Consider the following 14,372-nt stretch of genomic DNA (forward strand, 5'->3'; position numbering starts at 1 on the left):
GTTTATTTAGTACAGCTTTCTGTTGATTTTATAACCAACTGCTGACTGCTTGGGACATAAAAATCTTGATGATTTACAAGTAGTAAGTGGGGAAGAAATCCATAAATCATCTTCTATAAGAGCGTGTAGGTGAGCACACACGTGTGCACACACTTACACATTTCCAACTTCAAAGGAAGAATGGTAGGCATGTCCAGAAAATATATTCTTTTCTAATTTGAGGAGTGTTGAGAATTCATTGGTAAGAGGCCCACAGTCAATAACCTCTGAGAGTTAAATTGTACCAAGTAATATTTTAATGCAGAGCAAGACGCTTTGCTTTTTTATTTCTTAAAGATGAGATCTGGTTTGTGCTTTTGAGATTTTCAAAGGAGGTTTTATAGTCCCTAAGGAAAAACATTTTCCTATTAAAAACTTTGCCAGCCAAGCCCAAAATGCTGAAGGTTGTCAAGGTCTTCTGATAATCTTGAAGCTATTCTGTGACCAAAAATTCTCGACTAAACACTCAAAGATCCTTTCTTTTTTCATGTATTTCTTAAGACTGTGTTTAGAAAAAAAAAAAACTCTAGTAATATTCTAATAGTGGGAAAAAACCTAATTCTTGGGGTGGGTAATTCTAGTGTGGTCCTAGACTTACAAAGACAGTGGAAATATAAAGGAAATAATAAAAAATTTAATGAATATACTGGGGATATAGCTCAATGGCACAGTGCCTGCCTGGTAAGCTTGAGGTCCTAAGTTCGATTCCTGGTACCAAAAAAAAAAAAATTAGTAAATATGAATCTCCTGTCATGAATTTGCAAACTGCCTCCCCAAATGGAGTATAAAGCTGCTAGAAATTTAGGATGCATTTAACAAAAATCTGACCTTGTTTGGATCTTGATCCAAGCCAAACAAAGGAAAAAAAAAAAGAAATAAAATGATTGGGGAAATCAAATACAGGCTAAATATCTAATGACATCAAAGTTATTGTAAATTTTTAGGTGGGATACTTGTGTTGTAATTGTTTTTTGAGTCTTCATATTTTAAAGATATATTATTCAATATTTTAGGATAAAATAATTTGATGACTTGGATTTGCTTTAAAATTGAATTGATAATGGGTAAGGCTATATAGGGCTATTGAAGTCAGGTGGTAGCTACATAAGGTTTCATATACTGTTCTATTTTTTCCTCCACTACCACAAATTATGTAGGCGAGTTTCCTGCATTTGGGGAAATCACAGGGGTCAGCACATCCGGAGTGCAACGGATGAGCCTCACCCTGGGAAAACTACCTGCGTGATCAGGGTATCTCCCTTGCCAGGTAAGTATGCTGTTCTATTTTTGTATTTGAAATTTTTCATCACATTAACAACAGTAGAACAGCTAACAAGCGGGATTAGTCACTTATTGTCTGTTGGAAGGTTCTTCATGCATGCATTTCACATTTCTTGTTCAGCAGGAAAGGAGTTCAGTTGTGTTGCACACAGGGCCCTGCACAATTCCCTCTGAGGATTCAGTATTGAGAGCACAGTCACTCAGCGGCCAGGGGACAGGCAGGGACACCACTGAGCTCTGGACCACGCCAGCCTCTGTGACATGTTGGGGAGCCCCTCTTCTCTGTGTTGGCAAGAAGGTGTCACCCTTGGTTATGGGAAAGGACTTCTGCTTGGGAGAGAGCCACCCGCAATATTTGACTTCAGCAGAATCTCACCCCACTGATCTAACAGTAAATGAGACCAAGGGGAGCCGCAGAGGCCTGAACTTGAAAACAGACACCCAAGGTCAGTGTCCATTAACAAGAGGCTTTGTTTTTATGCGGAGAGAGAGAGGAGGGTATTGAAAGGGCTGGTTTTGTGGAACAGAACCACATGGTGAGTAGAAATTCAAACCCATCCCAGCTCAGTGGGATAAAAAGGTAAGAGAAAGAAGTGCAGGCCCAGGCCCAGGTCCAGGTTCCAGAAGAGATTAGCGCCTCCAATGACCCAAAGGGGAAAAGAAATACCCCAAGCACCATGTGCAAATGTCTTCCCATGGGCACTGGGGCTTCATTTCTCAAATCTGAATGCTCTCTTTCTTGCCCCTTCAAAATCATCACTTGTTATCAGTCTTACCAGCCAAAAGCTCTGCCCCATTTGGCTCCTGAAAGATGTTTCCAGATATGTTGAGTTCTTTAAAAAGTCATTTCCTGGCCAGGTGTAGTGGGGCACACCTGTGATCCCAGCACTCAGAAGGCTGAGGTAGGAGGATGGCCAGGACTGTGAGGCCAACCTGGGGTACACAGTGACTTCAAAGCCAGCCTGGACTATACAGAGAGACCCTGTCTCAAAAAACAAACAAACAGAAAAAGTCATTTCCTTTGATTAACAGACCTTTTAACCTCATTCTGAATTATCTGTAGATTGCTCACCCACACAGCCACACTGGAGGCCAAGAGAACAGGGAAAGTGAGTCCTGGTCACTAGCTCTGAATTCCCGCAGCAAGGTCACTGTTCCGTGCACATATGCCTTCTGGGCGGTGCTCTGTCCAGTAAACATCCAGGATCTGATGGTAGCTGCTTCCTCATCAAACATGCCTATCTATGGCTTCCCAGCTGCTCTTCAGACAAAGCCTAAAATGTCTCACAAGGCAGGCAAGGTCTACAGGGCCCCACAGGCTCAGGAATCTGCTCCAGGCCAGTGCCACTCTCTGCTGAGCTTGGACAGCGGACCCAGAGACTGGCTGCGGCTCACTGTCCCCTATCACAGTCTCATACTCTGTACCCCACACAGCACTGAGGAGGGGTCGGAGGCAGCTATCTGGATGACAAGCCTGAAGTTCTGTTGGGAACATCATCCTTCTATTCAGGACACCAGAGGACCTGGTGGAGCCCTGCAGTGGGTTTCCATGTCGGCCTCTGAAACCCCAAAATAAAGATACAACGGCAGGGTTGAAAGCCTGTGGGTGTGACTTTTGGGTACTGGAAGGGTTCTGTGTGAGGGTGATGGCAGCAGGGAAATAAAGCTTGTACAACCCACAAGGTGCCTTCTATTGCTGCTTTGCTTCATACGGCCAGACTGCTCCTACCGTGAGTGCTGCACCCTCCTCCTTGCTGAGCAGGCAGCCACAGGTCCTTCAGGTCCCAGGTTGGTATTTTTAGGCCAACTGACCCCAGCCACTTGGCTGTCCCTGTAAATGGCACTCCCTGGGGTTACCAAGGCAACGGCCCTGACTTCTCATCCTCAGGCAAGCTTTATGACCCTTGGAGTTCCACTTGTGGACAGAGAGAGGCTAATTAATAGACGACCCAGATAATTAATAAGTCTCTGCTCCCCTTCCTAGAGTAGAAATTCTGTGGGCAGAGCCATGTCTGCTGTTTTGTTGGTTTGATCTGTCATGGCCCTATTCCTGACACAGACTAGATGCACAGTAAGTAGATGTGAAATGAATGCACAAAGCCCATTTGCTGATCCTGACTGTTGCAGGCCCCACCTGTACCATGAGATGACTAAGGAGATTCCAGCACTATTGTTAGGAGCATAAATGAGCTCTGCGGTGGCACCAGGGACAGGAACAGTGGATCCCACACCTCTGCTGCCTGCAGCTCAAAACCCCCAGGGCCACTTTCCTGCCCAGCCCACACTCCCAGCTTCACTAAGCCAAACTGGCTGCCCTGCAGTCCCCTGCTTCCACGCACAGCGCCCTTCATGAACACATTCTTCTCTTCTGAGCCTCTTTTGATGTTTATTGTGACTCAAATCTATTAGTACAAGGGGTGATCAAAAGATATAGTGAATGTTTAAATTTTAAAAAATTATAACAGGGGCTGAGGATTTAGCTCAGCTGCACAGAGCCTGCCTGGTAAGTGCGAGGTTGTGAGTTTGATTCCGGTACTGGAAAAAAAAATAAATTAAAAAATTATAACACTAAAAGACACATTGCCAAGAATGATGGGTTGTGTTCAAAGTGAGAGGGAGTATTTGGGGTACTTGGAGGGCATTCAATGGTAATGTGTGATAAATGCTTTAATAAATGCTTTAACTTAAACATTCACCATATTTTATGATCAAACCTCATTGGTCTTTTATTTATGGCAATTTCTGCCAAATCCAAACATTGCGATGTGTCATCCACTTTATTCACCAGATTTGGCACCGTGTGACTTTTTGCTCTTCCCCAAAGTCAAAATGACTGTCAAAGGTCGAGGTTTTAAATTGACTTCGGACATCAAGGCAGCCACAACTGTGCAACTGAGGACATGAAAGAAAACTTCCAGAACTACTTCAGAAGGTGGCAAGAGGGGGCCCCCAGCGCAGGGGGAGCCACAGGCGGGGAGTGCCGGTCTTCCGGCTGGCTAGCTTCCTGCCTTGTTGGCCCCCAGAGGGAGGGCCCCTGGCGCACAGGGAGCCATTCGGCAGCGAGCGCTGTTGCACGCCGGCCCTTAGGCCAGCCGCAGCCGCTCAATTGAGAACTATCATGACACAGAGAAACAATGACACAATTGGCCCACCATGCACCAGCTGCAGATGCCCACCCACAGACGTGTGTGAATCATTCAAACACTGAAAAATCCCTGGGAATACATGCCATACAATGGGCCACTCTTGCTCCTGCCAGAAAGGTTCAGAGTCAGTGGAGGAGCAGCTGCTGAACAAGGCCTTGGAGAACATGAGAATGCAGACTAAGCCTGAGGAGTCAGAGGTCCTGTGGACTGGGGTCATGAGAGCTGCTCGGAAGCTGTAAACCAGGAGGACCTTGCACAATACCTGCGGAGACTCCCTAGAAGCCATTCTTCCCCTGACAGTACAGGCTGTGTTGGAGCTCCAGAGAAGTCTGCAGGAGGATTCCTTCTGCCTGTGCTGACAGCTGGGGAGAGGACACTAACTGGTTGTGGGGTCCCAATGCGATGGGAGGCTGGAGAGAAAACACTACAAAAAATGGCTTTCTGCCCAGGCGGCTCACTTGATTTTTGACAACCCTTAGGCTGTAACTACTTGTTAGATCCTTCTTGTGTATCTCTGTCTTCCTGAAAAACCACTTTGAAGATATCACCATGTATTACAGCAGTCATTGATATTTTCCTACTAATCTGGCCATAACTCTGTAATGTTTGTATTGTTCCTATCCTATTTCATAAATGGATCCATGTTTATTATTATGTGTTTCCTACAACAACCATTGAGAATTATTGAATGATTATTCAGTAGGTCACTCATGTATAGTTCTATTTATATTCTTTAGAAGCCACTTTGAAGATACCTAAGTATAGTACAACAACTATTGGTAATCTCCTACCTCTTTTGTCTGTAACTCACTATTATTTGTCTATTTATTTTCCTGATAAACTATCTTGTAGACAACAATATATAAAACAATAACCATTGATAATTTCCTACCACTTTGTCTGTAATTTGGTAAGCTCCCCCTATTATTATGTTATCCTTCTTTTACTCTTTAAAATAAAAAAAAAATAAAAAAAAAGAAGGTGGCAAGAAAGATGGGATAACTGTGCTTGAAGTGTGGGGAAAGATTTTGAGGGGGATTAATCCCAATATGTCATTTACTGTAATACATTTTTACAAATTTAAACACTGACCATATTTTCGAAATCACACTATATATAAAAATCATGGGGTAGGTGAGGATGGAGGAAAATGGTAAGTGAGACAGGCCTGGGGGACCCAAGTCATTTATTTATGTGTTGGAATGCCACTAGTGATGCCCAATCAAGTCCTTGTCACCTAACTTCCAAGAGCCCTCAGCTAGGCACCCAATGTCTCAAGCACATGTGGAGCGTACAGCTAATAAACTGAATCTATAAATGGAATCATGTTGTCTCACCATCTGTCATCAAACTTGAAACAGAATCTAAAAAGGTTTGTCCCTAATGTATAAAATAAATCAAAACAATAATATACTAAGCCTAAGCTACCCATATTCTTGACCAACTACATAATTCTGTCAGAAAGCAAAAATCACTCCATATACAAACTCAGTATCAAAACTTTAAAGAATTTCTACATCTTGTATCTTTCTTTGGGGTGAGACACCCTTCATGGAGTGACCTCATCTTGGTAGTCTAAGGAAAATGTTTTATTTTGAAACCACACTGTTTTAAACTATCTCTTCTAAAGTCAGTACGTCTATTATGGCTGTTTATGATACAGTTCAGATTCAAGGAGACTAAGGACATTGGTCTTTTTATGAAGAGGATGAGCTCATTTTAGCCATAAAGATTGTTTCCATAGTGCACGACTTTCCAGTGTTGACCCAGAAGCTCTACTTTAACTTCTCAGGTCTCCAGGCGTCTGTGTGTCACTGGGCTAAGTTCATGCTCAGCATAGGCCCTAGACTGGGGTAGACCAAGATCCCATTCATATGCACCACACATGAAGCTTCAGACTTGCAGAAGAAAACATCAGTGATTTTATTCATGGATCCAGAATATTTACCCAGAACATATTAGATTTATTTGCATCATTATTGTACATTTACTTCTTCCATATGGTTGAGTCAGCTATCTGATACTATTCCAGCAGGAGACATTACTTTATCTTATTCCACTTTATTTATTCACTTATTTTGCAGCCATTAAGATATCACGAGCCCTCACAGAAGACCCCTTGGCGATCAAGCTGTTTGGGATACACAAGCTCACTTTGGGGCCCAGGATGGGCACTGGGCAATCCCTGGTTGAGCCTGCTTTCTCGTCCCTGCTTCCTTCCCACCCCTTCTTTCACCTGGAAGCTCCTGGGTCTCAGAAGTCAGGATTTTCCCTTGGCTGCTGGAGTTAAAACTGAGACACCAATGCCTTCCCACAGGGAGAAGGTGGGTGTTGAGGGAAAGGGAAAATTCTTGCTCTTGCATCTTAAGCAGAGGATTTCTTACCTGAGAGAATTTGCCACTGTATCTGAAGGAACTTTTCCTACCCGTTCTAATCTTTACCCATCTGAGACATTGTACTCTTGGCTTCCTTTCCCTTTCCCACCTTGGGTGATATCTGTGAGGCTGCCTGGGCTGCTCTGCTTTGACTTCTGAAGATAATAGTACAGGACATTCCAGTTGTCAGGTCACAACAACTTCAGTGCTCATTCCCTTAGCAATAGAGACTCTAGCGAGGGAGGCCATAGATTTCCTCATAAGGAGGAGGAGAGAAGAAGCAGGCACGATCCTCCTCTTCCAACTGCGTCTCTCCTAGCCGGTCAGCACCAGGGCCGGACCTGAAACATGAGCAGAAAACCCAGGTGCATTACACCCAGGCACCATTGCCAGAGTCAGTGTCCCCATCCTGGGCAGCAGGCTGCACTGTGATCTGCACTCACTACCACCTGCCCCAGACATCAAACACAGGCACAGACCACGGCTGGGACGGCAGAGAGGGGAGAGGCTGCAGTACACACACACCATACCTGCTATTCCCACCATCCGTGACGGAAGAGGAGTCCTCGCCCTCCACAAATGCAGCGTTATCTTGGGGGCAGATGGTGCAGTACTGAGGAGGACTTGGCATGGCACCTGCTGCCCCTCGGAAGGGTAGCAGACCACAGGGGTTCACCATGGACTGCAGGTAGGCGGTGTTCATCCCTATCGGCTCTTGAGACCCATAAGGAGGAGGGATGTACTGTACCACGGTGGCTCCGTGGAAGGTGATGGGTTGGTTGATACCAGTGAAAACGAACGATTGTCCTCCTGATGTCTGCTCCAAGTCCGGAACCCTTTCCTCACTTTCTTTGCACAGCTGGCAGGAGAGCATTTTGAACTTGCACACAGCAATCAGGATGAACGTCACCCCGACTGACAGCAGGATGGGCCCAAGGAGCTGGGTCCACTCAAAGTGGGAGACACCTTGGTATTTGATCCAGCCCATGACCGTGAACGTGATTCCCACCAGTCCCAGAAAGATGCCTGAGAAGAGCAAGGTGGCTCCTGCCTTGTCGTCATCAGACACCTGGATGTCAGCGGTACTGGGCGTGTAAGGAGTAAGTGAGAACACATTGAGAGGAAAGTCATCAGGATGGCTGCTGCTGGGCTCCATGGCTGCTCACACAGCCCGTGTCTCAGAGGGGAAAGGGACAGGGAGAGGCTGGGAATCGCAGGCTCAGGCTAGTTATAAAAGAACTTTGGGCTCCCGTGCTTAACAGAGTATAACGCACAGAGGGCTGAACCTTGTGTAGAAGAGTAAAGGTCTGAGAAGTGAAGCCTGAAGTTTGGTCAGATTGCCAGCAAGTGGAGGTCTCTGCTTTGCAAGTTAGTGGTAGGCTGTTCCTCTAAGTCACAGTCACTCATTTACTCATTCAAAAGACCCTTCTCAAGCCTCTCGAATGCCAGGAGCTGCTTTGCTAGAGCCAATTGCCTCACTGTTGTGTGGCCCTGTTTTGCCCTACCAAAGCCAGGTTTGTAGAATGGCAAAGCTGTCTCCAGTTTAGAGCAACAGAAAACAGGCTAAAATACATATTATCTTAAGTAGAAATTCCTAGAGTGGATAGGAATATACATACCATTAAATAGTAGGTGTTTATCTATTTCTAATGAGGTGATTCAGTAGCAAAGCTAGGTTAGGCTCTGGAGCATGGGGTAGGTACATTAATGTATCTACCTCCAAAAGCCACCAGCCTTTGAATTTAGGGATTATGAATTGGGGATAGGAGAGACACACTCAAATCACACTAATACTTAAGCTTTAATAACCATTCTCACCATGCTCTGAGGTCCCGTTCTTTCCTGGGCAGCTCCATGTGGCTTTTCCTTTCTACAGGGGGAGTAGCTCTAACTGTGGGAGAGGCAAGATGCCGCAGGAAACCGTCCTATGCCCCACACTGCATAAGCATCAAGTGTGGCATGGCATCGCTGGACACATGCTCAGACCCTCTCTCCATGGTGACTGCACAGGTCCTAATCTCTAAGCTGAGGCAAACAGCTGCATTCTTGAGCCTGCTTTATTTTGCAGCCAAACCCCAGCTAATTTAGCAGAAGACAGCTTGGTCTCTAATGACATGTTCTGTCATTCATAACTATAGAACTTCCAGACAGCCCCACGAATTTTCTCCCCCACACAGCAGTAACTATAGGTTTTCTCCTTTCTTGGACAGATTTTATCAAAGCAGGTATTTCTTGTCCATGATTAAATATTACTTCAGTTTCCTTTCCCAGAAAGCAAGAGTTACACTCTTGTCCAAGTAAAGGCTTCCTAAATGTCCCCTGCTAGTGAAAACCAGCAGGACCATTCTCACCTAACCATCCCTACCCCCACCTAGAAAAATAACCAGCATTATGGAGGAAAAAATACAAGGGATCCTTGAACCTTGTATCTCTCATTTCAGGAAGAGAAAGAAAGAATCATAATTTGTGCCCCAAACCATGTCATCTTCCTATGCAACAGTATGTTGTTCTTTGCTCTTGTATACAAGTACACCTCTGTATAAGAGAGTATGTGTGGATGCTAAATAACCAAAGGGGTGGACTGTAGAGGCTACTAAGCTATTGTTCCTCAAGTTCAAGTTGACCTCTCTGTATACCGTGCTTCTGAGGGGTGGTACTAAGACTCTGAAAGCCACATTTCTGCTGACAGCTGGCTTGCCAGTAAGCATTGCCATAGGTGATATCTCAGGGAGGCTTCAAGGGAAAAGGAGGGAGAGGGATTTGCTCCTTGTTTTACTTGCTATTTCTCTTCTGTCATCCAGCAATGATCCTATGACAGTGACAGTTGGTTCCAATTTCCAGCTTTGTTCCCTCTTCCTAGTCTAATCAGACCTCTCAGAGGTGCTGGTACCAGCTGGAAAGGGTCCCCAAAGATGTCAAGGTTTCAGCTCCATGACAGTCTCCTCCAAGTTCCCATAAAAGGAAGTAGTTTTGCATTGTTTTGATAGCTACTATAGGCTAATAACAGGAGAGATGACCACACATGGGGGAGAGGCAGAATGGCACCATTGTCATATGATCATCATTAAGCATTTGTAAAAGAGTAATTTCTCACCAAGAAGCTAAGTCCCCACTCTCATTTAGCAAGCCTGAAGTTCTCTCTGATCTTTGAGTCAGTCTCTTAAACATTTGGAAATACTCATGCACCAGGATTTTTTTTTTAGACAGTATCTTGCTACATAGTTCAGGCTGGCCTTGAACTCACTATGTAGCTAAGGCTGACCTTGAACTCGTGGCAATCCTCCTGTCTCAGCCTCACAAGTGCTGGGGTTAGAGGTGTGTGCCACCAGGCACGGTGATGCACTGGGAATTTTGAAAAGTACTGTGAGAGATTGTGGCCAGGGGCCAATAAATACCCAAGTTGTGCTGCCCACCTTCCTATCTCTCCCCATTACTTCCCTATGGGAGACATGGAACAGCTTTACTGCTATAGGGTTTGAGCTACAGAGAACCCCTAAGGAGAGAACTCAAGTACACTTAATTGGAGCATATAGTCAAGACAGGAGGTCCCTGTTAAACTTGAACTTGACTGCAAGAAAACATAGGAAATGTGAAAGATATGCAGGAAAGTTAGTGAATCCTTGAGAAATGGTTGTTTATCTATTGGCTGAAAGGCCTAGGCCCTTACCATGTAAAAGAGAGAAGTAGAGAAAAGATGCACTGGTGTAGGTCACCTTTTAGATCACATTCCTAATTTCCAAACAGGGTCAATAAGTCTAGAATCTAAACAAAGACATCCGTAAGTACACCCCCCAGAGAAAATCTTAACATAGAAGCCTATCTCATCCAAGTATATCTTTGGTTAAAAAATGAATTCTTTTTCATGGCAAAGTTTTTATTAGATTTAATATACTGTCTCAAATCAATGATCTCAATGATCAAGTGAGTCTCGTTATCCATTTTCAGTCATTTTTATTGTGGGGATATCACAAATAATAAAAATATCCAGTTTTCCTTTGCAGTTGTTGTTTAAGAATATTTTGCATTGAAACTTGAAAAGTATTTGTTAACTAAGCCATCTTTGTGAACAACATTTGTTACTAAGCTGAGTAATTAAATTTGCTTCATCCAGAATTTGATCCTCTGTAGTGGTGGGATAATTCTTCAATATATGAAAATAATGATCAACCCTGAATTCATAAAATATGGCTAAGTTTTCAAAGTTATTAGTTACCCACTTTACACTTGTTGAAAGCACATATACTCAACACGCTATTTCCTTTTTAACAAAACTTACTATTTAATTCCCCAAAATAAGAAAACCCAGGACCAGGGATATGGCTCAGCAGCCCGGCACTTGCCTGGCAACTGTTAAGCACAAAGTCCTAAGTTCAATTCCTGGTACCAAAAAAAAAAAAAAAAAAAAAAAAAGGAAAGAGAAAACAAAACCCAGTGGCAAATATTTTGAGTTAGTGTTATCAATGAATGCAGGAGATGCTGAAGAAATCTCAGGATTGAAAGAAATCTCAGAATCTTGTTGAAGATGTCTGTACTGGTTAAGCACTGGGACTGTCTTTGAATAAAACATTATACATGGAAGTTGCTTCCTTTATAAGAGGGCTCCTCTCAGGCTCCAGCTCTAACGATCTGGAACTAAGTCAGAGACAAAAATGACAATCTTTAAGATGCAGTTACAATGACAAATGAAAACTAGTCAACTAAAAGCAAATGCCTAGGAATATAGTTAAGTCTGATGAACCATCAATTATTATATCAATTAGTTATTCAATGAGTTGAGCTAGATCCATTTTACATGAATAAGAAAAAACCTGTAAAATAGCTATTTCACTAATGTCTGAGCTTTTGTCAAGATGTTAAATGTTCATCTGAGTCTCTCACAAATTGTCCAAAATGGATGTTTAACACAATAAACGATACCTTGATAAGAGTACCCTTTTGTGTTTTGGCTTCCTCTTTTGACCTAAGTTTTTCTTCAGCCATATCTAGAGCGTCGCACCTTGCCAAATTTCAGGTAGTGTTTAATTGCTGGACTGACTGTGGTTTACCTTTAGGATGGATCTAGCTTTTTATTATTTTTTTTTATTTAAACACCCTTTCTTGCTAGAAGGAAGGGTTTTTGTTTGTTTTTGTTTTTTTCCGGTACCAGGGATTAAACTCACAAACTTGGCTTGCCAGGCAGGCGCTGTGCCACTGAGCTAAATCCCCAGCCCTAGCTTTTTATTAATACATCAGATGTCTACTTCTAGGTGTTTTTTTTTTGGAAAAGCTTACACATTCCGTAAAAATGGAATCACCTAAAGTTTATTTTTCTTCATCTATCCTTCTTACCTCACACTATCCTTCCTACCTCACACTATCCTTCCTAAACCCATACAATATAATTTTTCTAATAAAAATGATTGAGGCAATGAATGATTGATGCAGTGACTGGCAGTTTCTCAAACAAAAGCTATCAGGATAGAAGTAATTACCAAGGATTTATTTCCTTTGTTCTTCCACAATAATAAAATCTGTAATTTGAATAAAAATTAATAAGTTTTTAAACTTTGATATGGTAATGTTTTGGCAAGTATGTGGGAATACGTGGATCCTTAAATATGATTGGAGAAAATGTAACTTCTTATAACCTTTGAGGGGAGCAATTTGGCAATTTCAACTACAGTTTTAAATGCACAAACAATTGAATTAAAGAAGGTACAAATATTTTCCTTAGGAATCTCTATATATAGGTAGATGAGTATTCTATCAGAATAGCAGGGAATCACTGTACTAACAAAGTATAGGGTGGGGTGGGGATAGTTAACCCTAAGTATCCACTAACTGTGGACTGATTCAATAAATTCAGGTTATAAACAATGAGATGCTGAAAATAGATTTGCACCAGCAAACCCAAGGAACTGAAAGCCTCAGAACAAGAGGAACAGATGATACAGCCCAAGTCCAAGGCTGAAGGTATGAAGGCCTTCTGGCAAGTCGCTAGAGAAAATCTACTTTCAAATACTGAAGGATCTGGGGTCCAATGTCCAAGGGCAATAGCAGCAGAAAAAAAAAATGCACTTGCTCCCCAAGGATTGAGTATGGGCGGGGAAAATCCCCTTCCTCTGCTGTTTGTTCCGTCTGGGTCCCCAACCTGTTGGTCAGTGTCACCCACAGCCACAACAGGGTTTGTAAGCTCTGGTCAGGGACATCAAACTTTGTTGGAAATGCCCCTTCAGACACACCTAGAAATAGGCTTTGCCCATTTTCTAAGCATCCCTCAGTCCAAGTCAAGTTGAAAGAAAGAATTAACCATTATAAGCAGCTCAATTACTGTTCAAGAGCAGGTCAGGTCTGGATAGATAGGTGAGGAATAATCTCCCAAACAGGTTGTTGACTTGAAAAAAGAAAAGAAAAGTGGAGCGAATAGCGTGTTTCCTGTGCTACCATTTGCAAAGGGAAGAGGTGCACGTGTATGTATTCATTGCCAATCACTGAGGGTTCTTTTTGCTCAGCTCAGAAATTGAATCAGCAAAGTACAGCTCTGCTAGCAGCCCTTATGCCCCACCGTTCAAAACTGGTGAATGCTGGACGCCATCAGCTGAGACTGCTGGCTGCTGGTCTCAGCTGCTGCCAGCCAGCTCTGTTCAAGACAAGCCTGTGTCCACCCTACCAGGAAATGAATCATGAGCAGATCTACAGGACCACCAGAGGGAGGCTTTCTTTTAACAGGACCTGTGTGGCACCACGGGGTAGCAGTGCCCCAGAGGACCCCTCGTAGACTAACCCAAGTGTGAGGGGAGTGCTGCTGACACTCATACTCTTAAACCTCTGTAAACCTGAGGTTGCTTCAGGTTTGGATCTGCTGACTGGTCCAAGTGCAGGCCTGTGATTGGTTCGAGTGGATGCGGGACCTCCGGGATACCTGCAGCTGTCCAGGCTGGAGTTCAGGGAAAGGGTGGGGAGGTAGGAGCTGTTTGATTGACAGCTGCTACATCTGTGCAAAATGGTGAGATCCAAAATGGGCAAACTTCCAGAGGGCCAGCTGTGTTCAGCACAGCTTATTGGGCTTCAGGAGGTTGGGAATGTTAATACCTGGCCTAGATCCCTCCTTCCCTGGCCTTAGCAACTTTAGGGTGACTCACCTCACCCCACAAGAACAGCAGCAGCCTTGCCTGGAGAGGTGGGAATGGGGGAGGGGCGCTGTGGCTGATAGCTAAGCTGCACCTCCTGACAGAGTGTCTTAGAGAAGGGTGGCCACTGAATAACCAAGGAGGACACCACAGCAAGTCCTCACAGCCCATCCTGGGGGTGGGGACCGAGCAGGAGTGAAGGCATGCTTGGTGGAGTGGCTTCACAGCCAAAGCAGGTTCCCCAGCTGTCACAGGAAAAAGGGGAGAAAGTCGGACTCTTCTGATCTGTCTCATATGTGCATAAAGCATGATGAAAGATACTTAATAAACTGGAAAAGTAGGCGCTGGAGCTCAGATGGGTTGTCAGCAGAAGCACCCACACAAGCTTCCCCACGTGGCTTCGCCAGCACAGGGCTGGGTTT

At 43.9% G+C, this 14,372-nt stretch overlaps 1 protein-coding gene across 1 annotated transcript; it reads right to left on the reverse strand.

Annotated features, from left to right (window-relative positions):
- Window positions 1-6,365: 6,365 nt before the first annotated feature.
- Tmem174 (transmembrane protein 174) lies at window positions 6,366-8,404 on the reverse strand. The gene is made up of 2 exons (XM_005386074.2): window positions 7,372-8,404; window positions 6,366-7,182 (listed from the first exon to the last, which is right to left on the reverse strand). The coding sequence occupies exons 1-2, from the start codon at window positions 7,995-7,997 to the stop codon at window positions 7,074-7,076; spliced, it is 735 nt and encodes a 244-aa protein (XP_005386131.1). The 5' UTR covers window positions 7,998-8,404; the 3' UTR covers window positions 6,366-7,073.
- Window positions 8,405-14,372: the final 5,968 nt, after the last annotated feature.

The sequence above is a fragment of the Chinchilla lanigera genome, unplaced genomic scaffold (genome assembly GCF_000276665.1).
Source record: "Chinchilla lanigera isolate Chin_1 unplaced genomic scaffold, ChiLan1.0 scaffold00024, whole genome shotgun sequence".
Taxonomy (NCBI): Eukaryota; Metazoa; Chordata; class Mammalia; order Rodentia; family Chinchillidae; genus Chinchilla; species Chinchilla lanigera.